Source organism: Natator depressus, chromosome 1, assembly GCF_965152275.1.
Source record: "Natator depressus isolate rNatDep1 chromosome 1, rNatDep2.hap1, whole genome shotgun sequence".
NCBI lineage: Eukaryota > Metazoa > Chordata > Testudines > Cheloniidae > Natator > Natator depressus.
The window spans coordinates 7,117,869-7,137,856 of record NC_134234.1 but is presented as its reverse complement, the minus strand read 5'-3'; the positions used below and the strand labels follow the sequence as shown (position 1 = coordinate 7,137,856).

Below are 19,988 nucleotides of genomic sequence, written 5' to 3'. Positions count from 1 at the left end.
TCTAAACCTTCCTGATTTACACCATAAAATATGGCCAATGAGTGGCTGTCATGGGGGCATTTTCCCTGGGAGCAGGTTATCTCATAGGTGCGTATTGGAGGACTTCTTCCACCTTCCTCTGATGAATCTGGAACTGGCCACTGGATACTGTGCTAGACGGACTGCAGGTCTGATCCAGTCTGGCAGTACCTATCTTTCTTTCAGTGGTGTAAATCCAAGACAATGTTTTTCCTCATCTTCATTGAGCTCCTGGGAGTCTCTAGACCTCCATTGAGAACAGAAAGATGTCTCATTAAATATCATTAAATATCATCCTGTTCTTTTTCCTTTCAGGAAGGAAAGTTCAAAACTCCTCTGACCTGCCCAGTCCATTATGTCAGCTGTCAATGACACCAAATCAAATTCTGCAGTGTTCCTTCTCACCGGAATACCTGGGCAGGAAGACGTCCATCCTTGGATCTCTATCCCCTTTTGCTTAATGTATGCCATTTCGATAGTAGGAAATTCAGTCATTCTGTTCATTATAAAAACAGATCCAAAGCTCCATGAACCCATGTACATTTTCCTTTCCATGTTGGCAATCACAGACCTTGGCTTATTGATAGCCACCATACCGACGATACTGGGCATATTCTTGTTTAACTCTAGGGACATCAGCCTTGATGCATGTTTTGCCCAGCTCTTCTTCATCCACTCCCTTCAGTGCATGGAATCCTCTGTGCTTTTGTTGATGTCATTTGACCGCTTCATTGCAATCTGTAACCCACTGAGATATACTTCCATCTTAACTCTGCAGAGAGTAGCGAAGATGGGACTGGTGTTTGTGCTAAGATCAGTGGCCGTAATATTCCCACTCCCCTTTCTCCTTAAACGGTACCAATACTGTGGAGCCAATGTCCTCTCCCATTCCTATTGTCTGCACCAGGACGTCATGAAAATGGCTTGTTCGGATATCACAGTGAACAACATCTATGGCTTGTCTGTTGCAATCTCAACGATGGGTTTGGACTCGCTGCTCATCTTCCTCTCTTATGTGATGATCATCAAAACAGTGCTGAGCGTCGCATCCCCCATGGAGTGCCTTACGGCCCTGAACACCTGTGTCTCCCACCTCTGTGCCGTCCTGCTCTTCTATATACCAGAGATCGGTCTGGCTCTGATACACAGATTCGGGAATAGCTCTTCTCACTTGCTTCAGATTCTCCTGGGCTATGTCTACCGGCTGGTTCCTCCCCTGATTCATCCAATCGTGTACAGTGTGAAAAGTAAACATCTTTGTGCGAGAATAATCAGAGTGTTCATCAAGTGAAGGGTCAGTTAACCACCTGGCTCCCTCACTGGTGACACGGGAGATGAAAAACATGGGCCACAGCCACCTATTCCATCCTGAATTCTCTTCCCCCAAGGCCCCTCCCTCTGTCCTATCTCTTCCCCCAAGTTCCCACCCCCTGCTTCTGCTTTTTATCTGAGCCGCTGTCCCCACTCCAGGCTGGAAGCCAGAGCCAGGCCTTGGTAAGAGCTTTCCAAGCAACCAGTGCCACTGTGAGGAGTCCCAGACCCTCCATCTGCCCTGGACAGGTAACTTGAAGGCCCAAGAGAAACCACCAGCCTGTGTTCCTGCCCCCAGGATATATAATCCAGGTAAGGTGGAGAGTCTGGGGCTCGCCAAAGAGGCCTGGGTTCCCTGGGTAGCTCTTACCACAGCCCAGCTCTGGCCTGGCCTGGGGACAGAGTTTGGGGAAGTGGAGGAGCACGGAGTAGGGCTTAGTGGGAAATGATGGGTCAAGGGGGGCTTCCCAAAAGAATGTAAGTTGAGGCAGTTCTCTCTATATATATCAAGACCAAAGCATGTCTAATTTAGCTTGTTGTGAAATGTGAGATAGATGAGTGTAGACGTGTGACATCTGCCTTTTATTTTAAAACCATTTTCTCATGGATCCGTTGTCTCTGGCATGTTGTGCACATTTCATTGTAAGCAGCTACCACAGTCACAGTTTTGCTTTTGCTATTATTCCAATGGATTATAGGCTCATTCATGAACCAAAAAACCCCTCAAATGAAAAACAAAGAAACTGAAACTGATTCAATTGAAGCCTCGCCCCTGCATATATCAGTATATATATTTATGTGGTGGGGGGAGCATGAACTTTGACAGACACAAAGAAGGGGGTATGTTCAAATAAATTAGATAACAACTGATCCAATCTGACATCCTGTATAGCACAAGCTGCAGAATTTAACCCAGTTGCCCCCGTATTGAGCTCAGTGACTTGTGCTTGACTATCGCATAACTTGTGCTCATCTAAAGTGTATCTTCCAGGAAGGCATCCAGTCTTGGTCTGGAGGTATCAGGAGAATCCACCACTTCCCTTGGCTCTTTTTTACACTGGTTAAGTACCCTCGCTGTTAAAAATGTTTTCCTCATTTCCAAATTTAATTTGTCTGGCTTCAGTTTTCACCCATTGATTCTTGTTATACCTTTCTCTGCTAGATTAAAGAGCCCATTTGTGGCTGATATTTTATCCCTGTGAAAGTGCTTGTATACTGTCTTCAAGTCAGGTCCCAGTCTTCCCTACTTCTACTCTCTATGCCCCTGTTTATACAGCCAAAGGTAAATTGGAAATGACAGAGGAGAAAGACATCCTGGGAGCTCATGTGGAATTGTTTGTCTGCTATGACCCTCTTATGGGCCCTGGCCAATGGATTTTTCCTCAGTAGATTCAGGAGAAAGCATAACTCAGTATAATCATCTGGAAAAGGAAATGATCTTGGGTTCCTGTTTAATGATGTCATCGGAGGTTAATTCTCTGAGTTTCTGGTCATCTCAGTATGCTTAACCGGCAGCTTCACCCTGCTCAGCCATTAATCCCAGAGAGAAAGGATGGATCAGGGGTTAAAGTGTTATCCTGGGTCTCAGAAGAACTGGCTTCAGTTCCAGGCTCTTCCATAGATTCCTTCTGTGACCTTGGGCAATACAATTAGTCCCTCTATGCCTTAGGAATGTGTGTTTTAATAGAGCTCTGTGTAAAGGTATACATCTTGGAAGAAGGGATGCTGGCCATCCTTACCTGATGAGGGACCCAATGCTGGGAAACAGTGACACTGAAAAAGACTTGAGGGTCATAGTGGATAATGAGTGGAACATGACCTCCGAGTGCAACCCGATGGCTGAAAAAGCTCGTGCAATCTGGTATGTACAACCAGGGGACTGTCAAGTAGAAGTAAAGAGGTTATTTTACCTCTGTATTTGGCACTGGTGCCACCCCTGTTCATAGAATCATAGAATATCAGGGTTGGAAGGACCTCAGGAGGTCATCTAGTCCGACCCCCTGCTCAAAACAGGACCAATCCCCAACTAAATCATCCGAGCCAGGGCTTTGTCAAGTCTGATCTTAAAAACCTCAAAGGAAAGAGATTCCACCACCTCCCTAGGTAACCCATTCCAGTGCTTCACCACCCTCCTAGTGAAAAAGATTTTCCTAATATCCAACCTAAACCTCCCCCACTGCAACTTGAGACCATTACTCCTTGTTCTGTCATCTGCTACCACTGAGAACAGTCTAGATCCCTCCTCTTTGGAACCCCCTTTCAGGTAGTTGAAAGCAGCTATCAAATCCCCCCTCATTCTTCTCTTCCACAGATTAAACAATCCCAGTTCCCCCATCCTCTCCTCATAAGTCATGTGTTCCAGTCCCCTAATCATTTTTGTTGCCCTCCACTGGACACTTTCCAATTTTTTCATATCCTTCTTGTAGTGTGGGACCCAAAACTGGATACAGTACTCCAGATGAAGCCTCATCAATGTTGAATAGAGGGGAATGATCAGGTCCCTCGATCTGCTGGCAATGCCCCTACTTATACATCCCAAAATGCCATTGGCCTTCTTGGCAACAAGGGCACACTGTTGACTCATATCCAGCTTCTCATCCACTGTAACCCCTAGATCCGTTTCTGCAGAACTGCTGCCGAGCCAGTCAGTCCCTAGTCTGTAGTGGTGCATGGGATTCTTCCGTCCTAAGTGCAGGACTCTGCACTTGTTCTTGTTGAACCTCATCAGATTTCTTTTGGCCCAAACCTCCAATTTGTCTAGGGCCCTCTGTATCCTATCCCTACCCTCAAGTGTATCTGCCACTCCTCCCAGTTTAGTGTCATCTGCAAACTTGCGAGGGTGCAATCCATGCCATCTTCCAGATCATTAATGAAGATATTGAACAAAACCGGACCCAGGACAACCTTTAGGGCACTCCGCGTGATACCAGCTGCCAACTAAATATGGAGCCATTGATCACTACCCGTTGAGCCCGACAATCTAGCCAGCTTTCTATCCACCTTATAGTCCATTCATTCAACCCATACTTCTTTAACTTGCTGGCAAGAATACTGTGGGAGACCGTGTCAAAAGCTTTGCTAACGTCAAGGAACAACATGTCCACTGCTTTCCCCTCATCCACAGAGCCAGTTATCTCATTATAGAAGACAATTAGATTAGTCAGGCATGACTTGCCCTTGGTGAATCTATGCTGACTGTTCCTGATCACTTTCCTCTCCTCTAAGTGCTTCAGAATTGATTTCTTGAGGATGTGCGCCATGATTTTTCCAGGGACTGAGGTGAGGCTGACTGGCCTGTAGTTCCCAGGATCCTCCTTCTTCCCTTTTTTAAAGATGGGCACTACAATAGCCTTTTTCCAGCTGGAATATTGTTTCCAGTTCTGGTGTCTACAGTTCAGGAAGGAAGTTGATTCTTTGGAAAGGGGTCAGAGAAGAGACACAAGAATTATTAAAGTATTAGAAAACTTGCCTTATAGTGATAAACTCAATGAGCGCAATATATTTAGCTTAATGAAGAGAAGGTTAAAGGTGAGTTGATCACAGCCTGTAAGTACCTGCCTGGGGAACAAATATCTAACAATTGTCTCTTCAATCTATCAGAGAATGTTATAACAGGATCCAATGTCTGAAAGCTGAAGCTAGACACATTAAGACTGGAACTAATGTATAATTCTTTTCGCAATGAGGATATTTACCATGTGTCAAGGTTCCTTCCCCACTCTGAACTCTAGGGTAGAGATGTGGGGACCTGCATGAAAGACCCCCTAAGCTTATTCTTATCAGTTTAGGTTAAAAACTTCCCCAAAATACAAACTTTGCCTTGTCCTTCAACCATATGCTGCCACCACCAAGCAGTTTAAATAAAGAACAGGGAAAGAGCCCACTTGGAGACGTCTTCCCCCAAAATATCCCCCCAAGCCCTACACCCCCTTTCCTGGGGAGGCTTGATAATAATCCTCACCAGTTTGTACAGGTGAACACAGACCCAAACCCTTGGATCTTAAGAACAATGAAAAAGCAATCAGGTTCTTAAAAAAAGAATTTTAATTAAAGAAAAAGTAAAAGAATCACCTCTGTAAAATCAGGATGGTAAATATCTTACAGGGTTATCAGATTCAAAATATAGAGAATCCCTCAAGGCAAAACCTTAAGTTACAAAAAGACACAAAGACAGGACTATACATTCCATCCAGCACAGCTTATTTTACCAGCCATTAAACAAAAGGAAATCTAATGCATTTATAGCTCGATTATTTACTAATTTAACAGGAGTTGGAAGGCTGCATTCCTGATCTGTTCCTGGCAAAAGCATCACACAGACAGATCCTTTGTCCCACCCCCCTCCAGATTTGAAAGTATCTTGTCCCCTCATTGGTCATTTTGGGTCAGGTGCCAGCGAGGTTAACTTCGCTTCTTATCCCTTTACAGGTGAAAGTGTTTTGTCTTTGGCCAGGAGGGATTTTATATTACTGTATGCAGAAAGGTGGTTACCCTTCCCTTTATATTTGTAACACCATGGGAAAAATTTAGAAAATGATGTAGTACATTCTCCAGCACTGACAATTGTTAAATCAAGGAAGGATGTTATGCTAACAGTTCTTCTCTGTTATTGTGGATCAGGTCTCTGGCCTGTGCTATACAGGGGGACAGGTTAAGTGGTCACAATGGTGCCTTCTGGCCTTGGGATCCACCCAGTGGTTTTAATAGCACTGCCCTGCCACACAGAGTGTTGTACTGGCAAATATGTTACAGATTGTGAAACCCTCTGATGCTCCAATAATTGGGACCACAGCTAAGTGCCTTAAGGAAATTTCAGCTTTGTTTGCTTCATAAGGAGAGTTTGGGGCACTGGGTGGAGAACCTGAACTCTTCCCAAAACCCCTTGGTGATGAGGCCTATCATTAGCACAGCACCTTTGACAAGGGAGTTCTGGGCCCCTCCTGCAGCTTGGCAGAAAGAGGGGGAATCAGGACGTGCTTTCAGAGGCTGAAGGATCTGAAGAGCATTGCCTGGCCAAACAGAGCCCTGCTTGGCTACCCCTCGCTCTGATCCTGACCCCATCCTGTTCCATGAGCAGTGAGAGCTGATCTAGCAATGGAAATAGACCTCATATCCTGCATCCCAATTACCATCATCACCAAGTTTATGGGGGAAGGAATTTTTTTGGGTCCTACAGAGAGCTAGCTGTAGGCACTTGGAGCTGGTCTTGGGTCACACTCATTTCTATTAAGAATGTGTATGATCCTCTGAGCTATGCCTCAAGAACCAGTGACTCTGCGAGCCAGTCACCAACATGTCTGGCTGTCTGTGCCATAGCCCTGTTCGTTACAGCAGGAAGCTCTGTAGACCAGTGCAGAGGGAAATAGCATCTCTGCCAGTGATGGACTTTGTGACTAGAATAGTCCAATAGTCTTTGTTTGTGGGTGCTTCACTTCAGATATGGCCAGAAGTGTCTCCTCTTGGGATTTTATTGAGAGTCTCACACTCAAGGTGACTGACAGACTTGCCCAGGCCCTGGTCAAGGTGTGGGAGGTATGGCTCCAGGCCCCTGGAAGGGGCGGGGCCTTGGGCAGAAGGGGTGGGGCTGCAGGCTAGTCTCCTCCAGCCAGCCCTTAAGCACAGACCAGGGTTCTGGCAACAATTTAAAGGGCCTCTGGCTTCGGCCATTGCTACTACTCCAGTAGCGGCGGTAGCGGCTGGGAATCCCTGGCCCTTTTAAATAATCAGGCACTGGGCAGCTGTCCCCTTTACCCTCCCCTGCCTAGTCAGTGGCCCTGTTCACACTATTTCCTGACTGTCTTAAAGCCCCATTTTCTGGGATCAAGACACTGCACGGGAATCTCAGCTTTCAGTTTTCTTAAAAAACTTTATTTCAAAAAGTGAGTTGCAGAAAAGTTGAAAAACTGTAGTAGGTGCACCCCCGAGGCCCAGAAAGCAAAAGCAAATGAAAACAAAGTGCACATTAGAATATTTTTATATCTCATCCTTTTAATCCAATCTCATGATTTTTTGGAGTGTGACTCATAAGTTTTGAATGGGGTATGACAATACTGCATACCTAGTTTAAAAGATCTGAAGAGCAACTAGCAAGAAATACAAAAACCAGCAATTTTTTTTTAAAAGTACATCAGAAGCAGGAAGACTGCCACGCAATTAGTGGGGCCACTGGACGATTGAGGTGCTAAAGGAGCAGTCAAGGAAGATGAGGCTGTTGCAGAGAGGATAAATGAATTCTTTGCATTCGTCTTCACTGCAGAGGATGTGAGGGAGATTCCCACACCTGAGCCATTCTTTTTAGGTGATAAATATAAAGAACTGTCCCACACTGATGTGTAAATGGAGGAGGTTGTGATGCAGCACCCAATACTCATCATAGTGGTATGATTATGAGATGATTATAACATAATTATGATGCATCAAGTACAAGATATGTCTTGTGAAGTGTCTTTGGAAAAGTTATGATTTACTGAATATGATTATCCTATTGGCATCCATGTATCATTTTTGTACCTGAAGTTATGCATAATGACTAGGTATTTGTACTTCAGATGTGCTACCTCTTCGTAACACCCACAACTAGCCTTTCTGGAACAGCCATGAAGAAGCTAGACAGGGCTCTTGGCTCATCAACAGAGACAATGAACGAGGGAAGAGCTTAGCCACCCTGTGAACATTTCAGCCAGTCTATCAGTAATGGCTGCTATGACTCAGCAGGGCATGCAAGGGCAGGGCACCAGAACACATGACACTGGACTTCATTTTGGTATCTGTATTTTTCCACAAACTGACATGGAACTTGGCTTGAAACAAAGGGTTCCCACCATAAGGAAAGACTTTATGAAGTGGAGGATGATATCATCTCTTGGCCTCACTCCACAGGCAAGAGACTTCTTGCAAACCCTGACAGAACAAAGACTGAATTAGGGAAGCAGTGGTCCCAGGCCAAAGGGATTTCTAGCCTGCGTATAAAAACTTGGTGGACTGCTTGTATCATCAGTCAGGGTGAGAAACTGCCATTCCATATCCTATCTAGTATGGTAGCCTTAGGTAATTTGCTTTGATCTGTTTTCTCTCACTTATAATCACATAACATCTATCTTTCTGTAGTTAATAAACTTGGTTTATATTTTATCATAACCGGTGTATTTTGAGTGAAGTGTCTGTTAAAATCTCAGCTCTGCAAACAAAGGCCAATCTATCCCACATCAAGGAGAAAGAGACCTATAGTAAGAAATTTTCACTGTACAGACCTCTGTGCAGTCCAAGTCTGTATAATTCTGGGTTTATACTCCAGCAACTTTGCAGAACTGTGAAATTAGCTCTGGTCTCCTATTTGTCCTTGAGTGGCTTAATTAAAGCAATCAGGTAGCTCACTTCAGTGTGTGTCACAACCTGCTCTCATGTTGGGTGACAACATTGCCTGGAGAGGCTGGCTGTGTCTCCAGCAGAGCAACGTGAGAGAGTCCAGCCCACTTGAATGGATAAGGGGCTCCGCAGTTCCATCAGCTCTCAGACTGCACGCCAGGGGGGACAAACTGTTACAGAGGTTTTAGAACAAACTGATAAATTAAATGACAATAGGTCTCCAGGACCAGATGATATTCACTCAAGAGTTCTGAAGGAACACAAACAACAAATTGCAGAATTACTACCACATGTTTCAGAGTAGCAGCCGTGTTAGTCTGTATTCGCAAAAAGAAAAGGAGTACTTTTGGCTCCTTAGAGACTAAATTGGATGCATCCGATGAAGTGAGCTGTAGCTCACAAAAGCTTATGCTTATGCTCAAATAAATGTGTTAGTCTCTAAGGTGGCACAAATACTCCTTTTCTTTTAACCACGGTGTGTAATATTTCACTTAAATCAGCCTCTGTACCAGATGACTCATAGATAGCTAATGTGATGCTGATTTTTATAAATCTCTCCAGAGGTGATCCTGGCAATTACAGGCCAGTAATCCTAACTTCTGTATCAGTCAAATTTGTTGATATTATAGTAAAGAAAAGAATTATCAGACACATACATGAACATAATTTGTTGGGGAAGAGGCAACACAGCTTTTGCAAAGGAAAACCATTCCTCACCAATCTACTAGAATACTTTGAGGGTGTCAACAAAATTGTCGACAAGGGTGATCCAGAGGATAAAGTGTACTTGGACTTTCAGAAAGCCTTTAAGAAGGTCCCTCACCAAAGGCTCTTAAGAAAAGTAAGTAGTCATGGGATAAGAAGGAAGGTTCTCTCCTGGATCAGTAATGGGTTAAAAGATAGGAAACAAATGGTAAGAATAAATGGTCATTTTTCAGAATGGACAGAGGTAACTAGTGGTGCTCCACAGGGATCTGTACTGGGACCAGTGCTGTTCCACATATTCATAAATATTCTGAAAAAATGGTTAAGCAGTAAAGTGGCAAAATTTATAGATGAGAAAAAATTATTCAATATCCTTAAATCCAAAGCAGAGAGTTACCAAGGGATCTCACAAAACTTGGTGACTAGGCAACAAAATGGCAGGTTAAATTCAGTGTAGATAAATGCAAAGTAATGCACGTTGGAAAATCATAATCCAAAATATACATACAAAACGATGTAAATTAGCAGTTACCACTCAAGAAAGAGATCTTGGAGTCATTGTGGATAGTTCTCTGAAAACATCTGCTCAATGTGTAGATGTAATAAAAAAACCCTAACAGAGTGGGGGGAACCATAGGTGGCAGATATGTTAGGCCAGGACAGGCTAAGCCTCTCCAGCCACAGCTGTGGCCACTGCATACCAGACACCGGACACCAGTTGTGTGATTTGCACAGGGAATTTGTTGCTTATTATTATGCACCATGCAGATTCTGGGGGGATGAGGTGGCAGTACGTGCTACTCAGTTTCCTGGGTTCATCAGTAATCTCCCTGGATTCCATGGAGATTATTGATGAACCCAGTGTTGGGATATGTTAGGGTTAAGGAAAGACCTAGGAAGCTGCTGATGTGCTGACATGGCATTAGGGGATAAAGGCATAAGCAGGCAGTATTTCTTTGTTTGATAAATAAATTGCCATATTTTTCTCTTCCTTGTTGCTTTTAAGAATTGGTAAGCCCTGTAACTGCATGAGAAATGTAATTGTCTAATGAATCCCCTTTGTGTTAAAGAAGTGTTATCTCCCTCTCCCTTCCTTTTCCAGCTACATAAACAAGCCATGGGTCATGGCCCCTTCCTCCCTTGCCTGAGAATTGCTCATGGCCCCTCCCTCCCTCCTCTGAGAACCGCTAATTAAGGAAATTTGTAGCAAAAAATTACAACAAATAAATGTATTTTCAAGGTAAAAATACCTGTATAACATGTGTAATGCTGTGAACAATAGATAGGGGTGAGTATACTAATAGTATGGGTGTTTCTATTGCTTAATAAGAGATTTTGGGGTGTTGTAACAAAATGTAGGCATTTACATACTAATGTAAATAAAAAGAGTGTGCTGTAACTAATCCAGTGCTTACTCAACAATTGGGTTGAGGGGAACAAGTATCTCAATAAAGAAGCCCATACTCGAATCTGCCTCTGGGTCAACCTGCTCTTTTCTTCTAACACCCAGAAAGCAGAGTAACACAGACCGCTGTGACAGATTATCACCACCAGGGTGCAGTCTGGGACCTGTGGAAACTGCTGTGCCCCTTACCTCTCCAGTTGGGCTGGCCATTCTGACATTGCTTTGTTGGTGACACAGCCAGCCTCTGCAAGTCCGGTGTCACCCAGCACAACAGCAGGTGTTGCCACACATCCAACTAAGGTGCCTGAGTGCTTTACCTAAGCCACTCAATGACAAGCAGGAGACAACAGCCAATTTCCCAGCTCCTCCGCCTTTCACCCTTGCTGGAGTATAAACCCAGAATTATACCCTCTTGCACTGCACAGGTGCCTGTACAGCATAAACTCAGTAATATAGGTTGCTTTCCCCTTGATGTGGGAATGATAAGCAACAGCCTTTGTACACAGAGCTGAGATTTTTCCCAGACACTTTACTCAGAAGATGCTGGTAAAGATAAAGCATAAAACAAGTTTCTTAACAACAAAAAGATCAATTTTATGTGATTATTAGTGACAAGAAACATATCAAATCTGATTACCTAACAAACACAAACTAAGCCTAACATACTAAATAGATGTGATACGAATTAACAATTTCTCACCCTGACTGATGATACAAGCTGTCAACCAAGTTTCCATATGCAGGCTAGAAATCCCTTTAGCCTGGGATCAGCACTTCCGCCAGTTCAGTCTTTGTTCCTCTGGTGTTTACATGAGTTCTCTTGTGTGGGAAGTGAGGCCAAGAGATGATGTCACACCCCACCTGATCTATTGAAAAAATACAGGTACCAAAATGGAGTTCAGTGTATGTGGTCTGGTCCCATGCCCTTGCTTGCCCTGCTGAGTCTTAGAAGCCATTATCCATAGGCTGGCAGGCCAGGAGCATTCTCAGGTCAGCGTACAAGGTCAGGGATAAGCTTCTTGTATGCCCTATAGTTTCTCCTATTGGCCAATTATCCTGAATAAGCCCTTTACAACTAGCTGTCTAGAATGGAAGCATTTTGACTAGTGGGTGTCACCCAGGAATAACTACATTTCAAATACAGTTACATAGTTAATAATCATAAATTCAGATAAAAAAATGACACATGCACAAATAGGATCATCTTATTCTGAAAATTATAACTTTTCCATAGACACGTCACAAGATATGTTTTGTACAAGATGCATCATAACTAAGCCATAATCATATGGGGGTAGTGTCACAACTGCCTCCTCAGCTGCCCTGGATCCTGCATGGCACATATAAAAATCTCAGGTTCCTGGGGAATCGCAGAATCATAGGACTGGAAGGGACCTTGAGAGGTCATCAAGTACAGCCCCCTGCACTCATGGCAGGACCAAGCACCACCTGGACCATCCCTGACAGGTGTTTGTCCAACCTGCTCTTAAAAATCTCTAATGATGGAGATTCCACAACCTCCCTAGGCAATTTATTCCAGTGGTTGACCACTCCGACAGTTAGGAAGTTTTTCCTAATGTGCAACCTAAACCTCCCTTTCTGCAATTTAAGCCCATTGCTTCTTGTCCTATCATCATAGGTTGAGGAGAACAATTTTTCACCCTCTTCCTTGTAACAACCTTTTAGGTACATCAAAACTGTTATGTCCCCTCTCAGTCTTCTCCTTTCCAGACTAAACAAATCCACTTCTTTCAATCTTTCCTCATAGGTTTTCTAGACCTTTAATCATTTTTGTTGCTCTTTTCTGGACTTTCTCCAATTTGTCCACATCTTTCCTGAAATGTGGTGCCCAGAACTGGACACAATACTCCAGATGAGGCCTAATCAGCGTGGAGTAGAGCAGAAGAATTAATTCTCATGTCTTGCTTACAATACGCTTCCTAACAAATCCCAGAATGATGTTTTCTTTTTTTTCATACAGTGTAACACGATTGACTGATATTTACCTTGTGGTCCACTATGACGCCTAGAACCCTTTTTGCAGTACTCCTTCTTAGGCAGTCATTTCCCATTTTGTATGTGTACTACTGATTGTTCCTTCCTCAGTGGAGTAATTTGCATTTTTCCTTACTAAATTCCATCCTGTTTACCTCAGGCCATTTCTCCAGTTTGTCCAGATAGTTCTTAATTTTCATCCTATCCTCCATAGCACTTGCAAACCCTCTCAGCTTGGTATCATCTGCAAACTTTGTATGTGTACTCTCTATGCCATTAGTTAATCATTGATGGGGATATGGAATGGAACTGGACCCAGAACTGATCCTTGCAGATCCCCACTCATTATGCCCTTCCAGCATGACTGTGAACCATTGATAACTACTCTCTGGAAATGGTTTTCCAACCAGTTATGCACCCACCTTTAGTAGAGGGGGGAGGGATATCTCAGTGGTTTGAGCACTGGTCTGCTAAATCCAGGGTTGTGAATTCACTCCTTGAGGGGGCCATTGAGGGATCTGAGGAAAAAATTGGGAATTAATCCTGCTTTGAAAAGTGGGTTGGACTAGCTGACCTCTTAAGGTCCCTTCCAACCCTGATATTCTATGATATCTTAAAAATAGATCAATCTAGGTTGTATTTTCCTAGCTTGTTAATGAGAAGGTCATGCGAGACTGTATCAAAAGCCATACTAAAGTCTAGATATATCACATCTACCACTTCCCGCCATCCACAAGGTTTGGTATCCTGTCAAAGAAAGCTATCAGGCTGGTTCAACATGATTTGTTCTTAACAAATCCATGCTGACTATTACTTATCACCTTATTTTCTCTTCGATGTCACAAATGGATTCCTTAATTATTTGCTCCATTATCTTTCCTTGTACAGAAGTTAAGCTGACTGGTCTGTAAATCCCTGGTTGCCCTTATTTCTCTTTTTATAGATGGACACTATATTTGCCCTTTTCCAGTCTTCTGGAATCTCTCCCTTCTTCCATGACTTTTCAAAGATAAATACTTAATGGTTCAGATATCTCCTCAGTCAGCTCCTTCAGTATGCATTCCATCAAGCCCTGATGACTTGAAGACATCTAAGTTGTCTAAGTAATTTTTAACTTGTTCTTTCCCTATTTTAGCCTCTGATCCTATCTCATTTTCACTGGCATTCACTATGTTAGGCGAACAATTGCCACCAACCTTCTTGGTGAAAACCAAAACACAAAAATCATAAAGCATTTCTACCATTTCCGCATTTTCTGTTATTGTTCTTCCCTCTTCATTGAGTAATGGGCCTACCTTATCCTTCGTCTTCCACTTGCTTCTAATGTATTCGTAGAGTGTTTTCTTGTTACCCTTTATGTCTCTAGCTAATTTGATCTCATTTTGTGCCTTGGCCTTTCTAATTTTGTCCCTACCCACTTGTTTTATTTGTTTATATTTATCCTTTGTAAGTTGATCTAGTTCCACTTTTAGTAGGACTCTTTTTTTATTTTTAGATATTAAAGATAATTCAAGATAAGCCAGGATGGTCTCTTGCCATACTTCGTATCTTTCCTACTCAGTGGAATAGTTTGCTCTTGTTCCATGGATTTCAAGAAGGCAGACTTTAGCAAACTCAGGGAGTTGGTAGGTAAGATCCCATGGGAAGCAAGTCTAAGAGGAAAAACAATTGAAGACATTGACTTTATTTTGCTGTTTTCCCTCCTACCATTCCTTAGAATCATGAACTCTATCATTTCATGATCACTTTCACCCAAGCTGCCTTCTACTTTCAAATTCTCAACCAGTTCCTCCCTATTTGTCAAAATCAAATCTAAAATAGCCTCTTTCCCAGTAGCTTTCTCCATCTTCTGGAATAAAAAAAAATGTCTCCAGTACATTCCAAGAACTTGTTGGATAACCTGTGCCCTGCTGTGTTATTTTCCCAGCAGATGTCTGGATAGTAGGAGTGCCCCATCACCACCTAGTCCTGTGCTTTGGATGTCTTTCTTTGTTATTTAAAAAAGCCTCAACCACCTCTTCTTCCTGGTTAGGTGGTCTGTAGTAGACCCCTACGATGACATCACCCTTGTTTTTTACCTCTTTTATCCTTACCCAGAGACTTTCAACAAGTCTGTCTCCTATTTCCATCTCAACTTCAGACCAAGTGAATACATTTTTATGTATAAGGGAACACCTCCTCCCTTTTTTCCCAGCCTCTCCTTCCTGAACCAGCTGTACCCTTCTATACCAATATTCCAGTCATGTGTATTATCCCACCAAGTCTCTGTGATGCGAACTATTTATAGTTGTGTTCATTTACTAGCATTGTAAATTCTTCCTGCTTATTCCCCATACTTCTCGCATTAGTATAGAGACATTTAGGATGCTAATTTGATTTTCCCCCAGTTCTGTCTTGACCCTCTTTGATCCCTGCTATTACAGCCCATGCTTCCCCTGATCTCTGACCCTTCTCCCAAGCCTCCAGGTTTTTGATTTACCTGTGGGCTTTGGTCACCTGCCTCCTTCTAACTTAGTTTAAAGCCCTCCTCTCTAGATTAGCCAGTCTGTTTCCAAATATGCTCTTCGCCTTCCTGGATAGGTGGACCCCATCTCTGCTTAACAGTCCTTCTTCCTTGAACAGCATCCCATGGTCAAGGAACCAAAGCCCTCAGGGTCTCAGGAAAAGGGGCTGGTGTATTGTCCTCTCCACAATGTGGGAGGGGCATACTGGGTTATAAACTTACACTGCTCAAGCTTCTGACCAGGACAAGACAATACAGATCTGGGTCCTATGCTGGGGAGCTGGGGGGAACTCTCTGGAGCCCCGCTATTTCTGGTTCATGAGTGACTAGTGAAAGTACTCATGGAATGGCAGCTGGGTGGATCCCTGTCTGTGTATGGTTGTATAAGTGGAAGACCTGGAGAGGATTACACATTGTCATAGCCTCACCATGTGATAGGGGGCTGAGACTGGTATGCCAGAGGGCTCAGTGGTGCTCCACTTCCAGGTTGCACAGCGGAGAAGTCCATCAAACCAACACAAGGCACAGGTCCTGCTAGACCATGAGTCCATTTCCCTCTTGTTGTGTGCTCAGTTACTGACAGAGAGACCATGGTTACTGGCAAGGAACTCCGGACTCCTGGGTTCTGTCGTGATTTGCTTTGTGACCTTGGCCGAGTCATGTCTCCCTATCCCTCAGTTTACCTATCTATATAGTGGGGATATGTTCCCATTCACTATCTTTCAATGAAACGTTACTGAGGAGTATTAGTGGATCCCTTGGATCCCTTAGACAGCTCTGTGTGCATGCATAAACTGCTTATGTTCCCCCTTAGTCATCTTTCTCCAGATCATTCTGTCTACTGCAGAAGCAGGCGAACTATGGCCCTCAGGCCACATTCGGCCCATGGGACCCTCCTGTCCGGCCACTGAGCTCAGGCCCCGGCAGGCTCGCCCCTGGCCCCTCCCCTGTAGTCCCATCTCCCCCATAGCCTCAGCGAGCTCTGCTGCCAGCGCAGTGTTCTGGGCGGTGGGTCTGAGAACTCCTGTGGCAGCTGCAGAGCCCAGCCTGACCTGATGCTCTGTGCTGCGTGGTGGCACGGCTGTAGCACCACCAACCACCGGTGCTCCAGGCAGCATGGTAAGGGGGCACAGAGCGGGGGGGTTGGATAGAGGGCAGGGGAGCTTGGGGTGGTGGTTAGGGGCTGGGGGTGTGGATAGGGGTTAGGGCAGTCAGAGTGTGGGGAACAGGGGGTTGATTGGGGCAGAAGTTCTGGTGGGCAGTCAGGAAGGAGCAGGGGTTGGATGGGGCAGCAGGGGGAAGTCAGAGGCAGGGGTTCCGGGGGCAGTCAGGGGACAGGGAGAAAGGATGGTTGGATGGGGCAGGAGTCCCAGGGGGGCAGTCAGGAATGAGAGGAGGGGTTGGATGGGGTGGTGGGAGGCAGTTAGGGGCAGGGATCCAGGGGCAGTCAGGGGACAGGGAGCAGGGGGGGTGGATGGGGCAGCGGTCCCGGGGGGACCATCAGGGAATTGGGGGGTTGGATGGGGCAGGAGTCCCGGGGGGACCATCAGGGAATTGGGGGGTTGGATGGGGCAGGAGTCCCGGGGGGACCATCAGGGAATTGGGGGGTTGGATGGGGCAGGAGTCCCGGGGGGACGGGACGGATAGGAGGTGGGGGCCGGGCCACAACCCCCTCCCCTAACCGACCCTCCATACCATTTCTGAAACCTGGTGCGGACCTCAGGCCAAAAAGTTTACCCGCCCCTGATCTACTATCTAACCAGCCACCCTAGCACGTACAGGGTATCAGGCACAATCGAGAGCTAACATTAACCCTCATTTTCTTGCTAATCAACTATAATGTTTTCAATATACACAAATACACAGAGCAGCCAATTCCTCTCTGACTCAGCACAGATCCCAAGAATTCTCCTCTCCCTTGGGAAGACCCCTTAATTACTGTTTGCTGCTAAAGCTGGATAAACAGCACAGAAGAGCAGACAGGCTTGTCTCCAGCCTGTTTACATCCAGATGCCTCTTCTCCGCTAGAGGCTGAGTGAACCCCACTGGGATAGCACAGAGCTATATAATAAAAGGTGCACATCCTGCTGTCAGTTCTCAGTTTGCAATGTGAGACAGATGTGGGACACAGCTATCTGAGGGGGATTCCCAGGGAAGACTTGTCTGTCTCGGAATTCACTGCTCCACATCTCTTGCTGAGGAGTTCACCTGCTCGACAAACCCCATGCAACGTGGGCGTGATGAGATAGAGAGTAAGTCTGTGGTCTTTTCCACTGTGCACAGCCATGAAACATACCTGGGCCCTTGCCTCAGGACATGAGCTTGCTCCGGTATCATGGGCCAGAATGTCCCTGTTTGCTGTGTCCCCATGGCTGATGGCCTCGAGCCCCAATGTGGCTACATTCCAGTGGCACAGGGGCTCCTTCAGGATGAAAGGTGTTAGAGGATATGTGATACAAGGCCAGATTCTGAGGCTGTAGCTCATAGTTTGTTCAAGCGCCACTGAATCAAAACTTCCCTTGGAGTAAGAATTGAGTAAATACCTCAGGAGTGAGCAGTGAGTTAATGCATAGACACTGTCCTCCTCCTCTTAAATTTCAGGGCTCTGGTAGTTAATGGGTGCATGGAGAGGGGGGAATGCTTACCTGCCTTTATCTGCTGTAAAGCGTGGAGATGCTCAGGCTCTTCACTGGAACAATTATAAGAATTTTTCAACATGGGCAAGACATTTTCTCTCCTAACTTAATTCAAGAAGTTGCTTGTACTGTTATGCTGGAAAATTTCAAAAAAACAATTCAGCCAGATGCAGACACCCAGTGTGGGATATTTCAGTCCAAAAGGTTAAACTTTGGCAAACTTATAAGCAACTGAAAATGAGGTCTCCTAATTGAAGGTGTCAGACAGCCTTAACTGAAGTTGGTGACACCAGCACGACCCACAACGGACAATACATTTGTGAATCACATCAAGCTAAACTCTTCTTTCCAATAATGACAGTGGCAGGGAGTTCCACAGGCTAAATATGGATTATGTAAACAACTTTCTTTTCTGAATGTGATATGTTCAGACTTTCAGTGTAATTCCATGTTCCCTTGTTTGAGTGTTATGATACACAGTAAATATGAATGTCTGATCTACTTTCTTTATCAATAAAGATACTTTCTTTATCTTTATCCGTGAACTCCTGTATAACACGGGCCACTAAATTTCACCCATTTCCCCCTGTATTGAGCTCCATGGCTTCTGTTTGACTAAGACTTGGTCTACGCTAGGATTTTACATTATGGACTCACAGAGCTATAGGGTTAGAAGGGACCGCAAGGGTCATCGAATCTGACCCCTGCCAAGATGCAGGATTTGTTCTATCTTAGTCATGCTAGACAGATAGTTAGCCACTTCCTTTGGAAAACCTCCAGCAAAGGAGATCAAACAACCTTCCCTGGCATCTGTTCCTTTGTCCTACTTTTCTTACATTAGGAAGTGCTTCCTGAGATTTCATCTAAATCTGCCATGCTGTAGTTTGAACCCATTGCCTCTTGTCCTGAGCTTTGTGGCAAGAGAGATCAACTTTACTCCACATTTTTAAGGAAGGCTTTCAAGTATTTGAACACTGCTATTGTGTCCTCTCTTAATCTAATCTTTTAGAAACTAAACATACCTGGTTCCTTCAGTTTACTCATATGGCTTGTACTCCCTCCCTTTGATCATCTTTGCCACTCACCTCTGGATCCTCTACAGTTACTCTACATCCTTTGTATTCAGCGGTGACCAAAACTGGGCACAGTACTCCAGAGGAGGACTAACGAGCAACAAGTAGAATGGTAATATCACCTCTCATGACCTGCATGCTATGCCTCTGATAATGCAACTTAACATTGCATTTTCGTTTTTTGAAGCAGCAAAAATAATCCACACCCCTGAGAGATGTAGTTATATCACATTAACCCTGGTGTAGACAGCATGAAGTCAATAGAAGAATTCTTCCATCTACCTAGCTACCACCTCTCAGGGAGGTGGATTACCTATGCTGATGGGAGAACCCCTGCCGTCGGTGTAAGTGATGTCTACAATGAATCGCTACGGCAGCACCGCTGTAGTGCTTTCAGTGTGGAGAAGCCCTGAAGCAGATCTTCCAGGAAAGCATCCAGTCTGCATCAGCAGACGATGGGGAGTTGGAGAATCCACCACTTCCATTTCCAGTGTATTCCAACACTTAATCACCTTCAGTGCTAAACCTTTGGCCCTTATTTCCAACTGGAGATTGTCTGTTTTCAGCTTCCAGGCATTGGGTCTTGCTCTGCTCCTCTCTGTTAGATTTCAGAGCCCATTAGTACCCAGGGTTTTCTCCCCATGAAAGTCTTTGTTCGATCCCCTTTTTGATAAGATAAATAGATTAAGCTCATGAAGACTCAATGTCAGAGGCATTTTCTCCAGCTGCCAATCATTTTTGTTGGTTTTTTTTAAAGTACCCTCTCCCATTTCTCAAGATCCTTTTGGAAAAGTGGAACCCAGGACTGCATGCAGTCAGGTTCACCAATGCCATATGGAGAGGTAAAATACTTCCGCTGCTCCAACTCACCGCTCCCTTGTTTATGCATCAGAGGATCTCATCAGCCCTTTCCACCACAGCATCACACTGGGAGCTCATGGGGAGTTGGTTCTCCACAGTCACCCCTAAATCCTTTT

At 44.6% G+C, this 19,988-nt stretch overlaps 1 protein-coding gene across 1 annotated transcript; it reads left to right on the top strand.

Moving 5' to 3' along the window:
* The first annotated feature begins 373 nt into the window (after window positions 1–373).
* Window positions 374–1,309, top strand: LOC141980725 (olfactory receptor 51G2-like). The gene has a single exon (XM_074942252.1). The coding sequence runs from the start codon at window positions 374–376 to the stop codon at window positions 1,307–1,309; it is 936 nt and encodes a 311-aa protein (XP_074798353.1).
* Window positions 1,310–19,988: the final 18,679 nt, after the last annotated feature.